The sequence below is a fragment of the Mchenga conophoros genome, linkage group LG10 (genome assembly GCF_057382185.1).
Source record: "Mchenga conophoros isolate Kocher_MC1m ecotype Shallow Benthic linkage group LG10, M_conophoros_male_GT1.1, whole genome shotgun sequence".
Taxonomy (NCBI): Eukaryota; Metazoa; Chordata; class Actinopteri; order Cichliformes; family Cichlidae; genus Mchenga; species Mchenga conophoros.
In genome coordinates, this window is record NC_140535.1 from 36,941,739 (window position 1) to 36,948,608 (window position 6,870).

At 38.3% G+C, this 6,870-nt stretch overlaps 1 protein-coding gene across 1 annotated transcript in view; it reads left to right on the forward strand.

Annotated features, from left to right (window-relative positions):
- The window catches only part of LOC146566462 (stromal cell-derived factor 2-like), an 8,734-nt gene extending 3,661 nt beyond the window's left edge, over nt 1-5,073 (forward strand). The window contains exons 2-3 of the mRNA XM_085287890.1: nt 414-614; nt 3,638-5,073. Coding sequence (XP_085144016.1) covers nt 414-614; nt 3,638-3,937 — 501 coding nt within the window. The 3' untranslated portion in view covers nt 3,938-5,073. The remainder of the gene's footprint in view (nt 1-413; nt 615-3,637) is intronic.
- Nucleotides 5,074-6,870: the final 1,797 nt, after the last annotated feature.

A 6,870-nucleotide genomic window follows, 5' to 3' on the forward strand; every position in this document is an offset into this window, starting at 1 on the left:
ACCCCTGATATTCGTGACGTTTCATTCCTTTTGTCTCCAGTGAATACCTCCACCTCTACTGTTTCCTATTAGAGTACCTGCATGTTTTAATCCTAATATCAGCATTTGGCACTGGTGTATGCAATAATGCGTCACAAAAGGAAATAACAAGAAATGTTACTGTATACTCAGAAAACTCTAGGTATAACATTGTTTCACCGCACTGACTTGTAGTTGCACACCAGCATATGGAATTGTTGTTTGCCAAAAACCGACCAATAAAGCAAACCTAACCTTCATCACATACACAAAGTTCATAAGTTATGCAGAGGACTGGTTTTAAATAACAATCTTCTATTCTAGATGAAATTTTATTTTTTTATTTGAACTGTCTCTAATATCTTTAACAATCCTCTGCTGACTGTGTCTCTGAGGCAGGTAGTGGACAGCAGTCTGTAACAGGGGTTTCTGCAGTGGAAGACAGCAACAGCTATTGGAGTGTTCGCGGGACCAGTGATGCCTTGTGCCACAGAGGTACCCCAGTTAAGTGTGGGCAGACGATTCGCCTCACTCATGTCAACACAGGACGTAACCTGCATAGCCACTACTTCGCCTCCCCGCTGTCATCTAACCAGGTGGGTGGTGGGAGAAGTACAAGGGAAAAGCTGAGAGCTTTGGGGCTATGTGTGGGATTTACCAGGTTTCTCTTTGCAAAAATTGGGGAAGGATGTCAGTGTGTAGAAGATGGACTTTATTTTTTTTTCTTCTTAATCAAAAAAGCTGATAATAAATTTAGGAATTAGGAAGATTAGGAAAAACACTGAAGCGATAAACAGCTGTAACATTTATTAATGTGTAGTCTTGTGTAAACACACACACACAGACACACAAAAAAAGGGTGCCTGCCTTTCACTTTTATTCAAAACTAAACCAACATTTTTGCAGTGAACCTGAGTTGACAGCAGCTTTTATACTTAACAAACTCTCTGGGAAAACAGCCTCGGGTCAGCGTAAAACTCCCAAATCCTGAGAAAGTGTGAGAACACTGTCTGACCAAAGTGTCAGAGGGTTGGAAGACGCGTACCTTAGGAAAACAGAAATTTTAGTTTATATTTCTTTACATTTAATGTCTGAGATATTAAAATATAATAAAAAGAAGTGCAATTACAACTGTACATCATATTTTTTCTACATGATAAAGAAATGCTGAAATTGTAATAATTGGGTGTAACAATATATAACCTCCACACACTGTCCAGCTTATCATCATTTTTTATTGACTTACAACATTTCAGTCTGTGTGACCTTCGTCATGTACAAAAAAAAACAGTTTCCTGGCTAGACATCTCACACTGCATACTATCAATCAGGTAATGAATGAGTCCACTCGAAACTTCAACACAATCTTCAAAAAGCCAAATAACATTTAACATCACCACCTGATCCGAAAACTGGACCATCCATGTCTCCTGTTCTGAAATTGTCACTTAAATTCATAAATTACCTCAATTATAAAACCAGTTTACAACAAATATTCATACTTTGGACAAATCAGTGATGTATATTTTTAAAAAAATACCAACATCCCAATATTAACAAATCACATCTCAAAACAAATCTAATTTTAAAAAAAATTATGAAGAAACTACATTGAGTACAAGTTCTGCAAATTCTTTTCTCTTCAATAATAAATCCCCAGGGGGTGGTGGCAATGCTCAATGCCACAAAATTGTCAAAAGATGCTATATCATGTTACATATTATTAAAATGGGCTGCTATCGCATAATACTTATGAAAGTGGCAAATCGCATTTGCCACTTTCATAAATTTGTAATCACACTTATAGTCTGACAATATTTACCGGTAGGTGGATGAAAAAAACTATGTGGTTTTACTAGTATGGCACTGGGAACAGTTTCCACACCTATAATTTCCATTTGTATGGGGACTCAGAAGGATCTGGCATGGCTGATCGTATCACGTGTTTTTGGCCAATAAATATCTGGGTGTGTTAGATCATTTTGAGTGATCGAAAAATTAGTGGAAAAGCTTGCTTTGTGAGTTACAAGACTGATTCATCCAGATCGATTCTGATTGAAAGATTAGTTTATCCGGTCAATAGCCAATAATAAACATTCCTATAATAATTTTTAAGCTTTTAGTACAACTGTATATCAATGTGAAATTAGCACAATAGTAAATAATTTCATTTACATAGACAACTATGACTGCATAATATACACTTTATATTGTCAGGAGCTCTCATCCACTCATGAAGCCCAGTAATTTGGTATGAGCGGTACTAGTACACCATTCAGTGGACTGGGATGTATTTCACCGAACCTTTGGTGACGAGATAAGACACCAGATAAAAAAAAAATGGTATACATGGCGTTGTGATCTATTAACTGATAAATATTAAAATCTGTGAAGGTTGTTTAACACAGTCAACAGCTATATTTACGCAGCTGGGAAACTGCAAAGGACAGAATAAGGATTTTTGAAAAATCTAAAAATTATAAAAGAAAAGGAAACCATCACTTTCTTTCTCAGGCCTAGAAACTGTTTGGTGACCCCTGGCAACCACAACCAGCAATGCCTCGTGCCATCAGGGTACCCTGTTTAAGTCTGGGCAGATTTGCCTCAGTCATGTCAAAAGATGAGTGATTTGCACATCTGGATTTTTCATATATAAAATCCAAACATGTAAATTAGATTCAGACAGTATCCCACACTGCACAAGTCCCAGGGGCAGCCCCATTCACACAGGGGCAGCCACAGTCACACAGGTCTAGAAACCACTTGGAAACCCCTGACAACCACAAGTTGCTAGGAAAAAAGCTGTATTCCCCGACGCTAACCACAAACGAATAAATTTTTTTAATTTCAGTTGGTCTAGTGTTTGCTGGAGGTTGCAAGGATTTTGGTTTGCCAGGGTACTCCCCAACTGACTTCTAGGTCTGTGTGACCGAGGCTTTAGATGCAGTAAAGAGCAGGACATTGGTCAGATATGGACAGGCGATTGCATCTACAACAGATTTGTTCTCACTCCAGTAAATACCCCTGAAAAAACAGACCGAAGCTGGTTAAGCTTCTGAATAGGATGTGATGTGCACATTCAAGCATCCATGCATGTATCTTCTAAACCATTTATCAGAGTCAGTGTGTGATTAACCCCCTTTGTTTTCATTTGGATTTGGAGGGAAATGAGCCTATTGGGTCAAAGGGGTGGGGTCATATAGGGTGGATGTATCCTGCAGGTTAAGGAATTTTACAGAATTGTGATTTAATAATTTTGTTTGGTTTAGGTGAGAGGTGGCACCTTCAGAGTTTACAGGATGCATAATGATCTAATGCTGGCTGTCAATTTTGAAGACAGTTCTATGGGCTCAGTCTAATATTACATAGATTAGGGGGCTGCCAGGTAAAAGATTGTTGTCTAATCTGACTGATCTAGATATTTTCATTCCCACACACAGCTCAGTAATGTCTAGTAAAGTTTAGTCTGCCGTGCATGCATAAAAACATCAGGAGGTTATTTTGTTTAAAAATGTCTAAACATTGTAGGGTTTCAAAGAGCTTCCACAAAAGAAAGCACCTCATCTTCTTCTTTATTCTGTTTTCACTAGTCCTCTGATCTCTCTCTCATTTTTCACAGGAGGTGAGCGCATTTGGCGAAAACGGAGAAGGAGACCACCTCGATGAGTGGACGGTTCAGTGCGGGGGATCCGTATGGGAGCGGGAGGAGGCCATCCGCTTCCGTCACAGGGCCACTGATGCACTGCTGTCTGTGACGGGGGAGCAGTATGGACGACCGATCCACGGTCAGACAGAAGTTCATGCTATGTCAAGCCCCAGCCAGCACAGTCTGTGGAAAGCCATGGAGGGTATCTTCATGAAGCCCAGTGAGAGCCCAGGAGGCAGTCGAGACTACAGTCACCCACACACAGAGTTCTAAACTTCACTTTTCTTTCTCTGCTTCTGTCTTTTTCTATTTTCCTCTCTACCTATTTCTGTCTCTAATTATATCTGTTCCAGCAGTCCCTTTCCTTCACCAGAACATACTTTGGAAACAATGCAAGAAACTCATAGATCCAGCAGCTAAGCAGCTACACTTAGACTTAATCTGTGAATGGCACTATAATTTGACTTAAAAGGTACAAGAAGACATTGAGTATTGAACGTACTGTTTTATTGTATGCCAACACTAATGTTTTTTTTCTTTTGCATTTTGTAACAAGTATGTCAAACAAGAAGTTGTCCTGTTAGCTTTAATTTATTGTTAAACTATAACACAGAAGACACTGCAGGTTTTCCACATAAAAAAATAAATAAAAGTCGTCCTGTGTTTAGTTGATCTAAAAAGACATTGTTACAGTTGTGCCTTTATGCTAAAAACATTGTAATTGTTTACATAGTGGAGTCTTTATTGTATTTTATGGTATCTTATACCATGTTTTACACAAGTGACAGCGAAGCAGTATTAATACAGAAAATGATTCCCCCCCTTTAAGTCAGTGTTGCATATGATTTACCCCACACTGATAACGCATAAGAAAATAAACAGTTTTTTCTGTGGATATTTGTTAATGTTAACGGGGACCTATACTCCATATTTTTCAGAATTTAAAGTCCAATATAATCTTTATCTTTATTTATTCTGTCCTCTTCCTTGGTGCAGACCCTCACTTCTCAGACAGTATCTCCCTTACCCCTCCCTTCGAGCCAGCTTTCTTCTGATTGGCTACCTCTTACAAACAGTAGGTCTGCACAACAAGTGGGCAGGGATCTGTGCTTATTGTCTGGACTGAATGTCTGTATAAACATGTAAAGGAAAAAATCTGTTAAATAGACTGTAATTTTGACCACATTTAATATGAGCAGAACCCACCATCATATGTGAATGACAGAAAGTTTGGAGAAAATAGGTCCCCTTTAATGCACTGAATGCTGTTTATTATCTTTGTTTGCTCAGAAGTGTAGAGGGAAAGTAATGTTTGACATTCATGCTGCCTGTGCATTTATATGTGCTCCAGAGGTTCAAAGGAAAAATGAATCTGCAGTGAATACCTCATATTAAAGAGTTTTTTTTAATGCAAATCATTGTCAGTGTGACTTCTTTGTTCCATTTCTTACATTATACCTTAAAGCAAACTGGAATTAACTTATGAAGTCCAACCCGTTAATTTCACCCACAATGATAACAGAGTGAAGGATTTGCAGCTAACCCGGGCTGTTAATATCTATCTGGACCATTACACTAAGCATAATGCCTTGTTTGTCCACCTAATGGCATCTTTGGTTCATTATTTGGCGGTTAATGGAGTTCAGGTGCATCTGCTATGAGGCTGTTCTCACTAGAGTTTGACCTATGCCCCCTAATTATCATGATTTAGTGTTAGCGTTGATGCCAGCATTGCTCCACTGGAATCCTCCGTCTGACACGAGCTGACAAACGTGTTAGTTCCCCTCTAGACATTACAGACTGCATCACGCCAAATCGAGTTTTAAGAAGCAGTTTGTCTGTAACACCCACTAAGATTAATGGCCTCAGAGCATTTGTATGAAGGTGATGTCATACTGGGCTTTCACTCTGGGATGTTGCTGGGGGAATGAGAGGAGCTCAGAGCCAACCATGCTGTCATTCTATTTTTAAGCCTGATATTTAGAAATGACACTGCAACGATGATAGCAAGTGACAAAGCAACAACCTGAGCTTTAAATTATAAACACTAAGTGAAAGCACTGCTGCTTACAAACTTACTTTGAGCCAAAAATTATATGTATAAAAAAAGTACACTCACTTTCAGTTCTAAGGTTTTATGTGTCTGAACATAATAAAAATACACACAAACATCTTGAACATTTAACGTGCAGGCTGAAGCCTGTGAAGGCTGAAATATAGCTCCTCTGTTTTATTTCTCTGAGTGTTGCACGGTGTGACCTTGGAGGGAATTTGCTGGGGCACCCACGTCTTGGAAAATTGGCAGTTGTCGTGAATGTTTTCCAATTGTTTTCCACTTCAGTAATCTTTCTCACTGTCGTATGATGGACTTCAAATTGTTTGGAATTGCCCTTATAGGTAACCCTTCCCAGATTGACAGGCAGAAACAATTGCTTCTTCAAGATCACTGCCAACACCTTTCCTTCTTGGCATTGTGTTCACAAACACAGGAATCTTCCTGACTGGCCCCAAACTTCTGCTGTTACAGAAGTTCTCACACTTGAACTGATGTTAAGTTTGACCGTTCTGTGCTGCTTTAATTCTTGTAAGTTGTTTCAAACTCTCTTGCACATCTTTCAAAATAAACCACAGTTACTATAGTTTTTCTATCAAAACAAAATTTTATTGCATAAACATATATGGATATAACTTTTTTTTAAATTTTTTTTTTAGATTAAACAGATTAAACTCGTTATTTGCATTTTTAAATATCCATTCAGTTGGTAACTATTGCTGTTTTCTTTCTCCTTTTCTAAGCAGCATGCCAAGGTTGTTTTACATATCTGTGTTAGGATTTGTCTTTACACAATCTACAACTGGTAAAAACATGTTTTGGTAAAAACAAATCTTAAAAGCAACTTTCAAAAACATGAAAATCATGAATTGATCCTGTCCTGATACAGATGTACAGTATAACAATGTAAACATCAAAAGTGTCGATAAAAGGTCTTGTTTCCCTTACATAGCCATGCAAGGATGTCTGAATGGCACAATTATCGGAGAATTGTTAAGATAAAGCGCTCTATGCTGGTTTCAAAAGGGTTGTGATGCTAATCGACAAAGGCGAAGAGATGGCCCATTGGTCAAATGTCAATATCAAAGACGAACCGACTTACAGGAATAAGTGTAGCATACATTATACAGCAGTTTATACAAGGACAATGAGG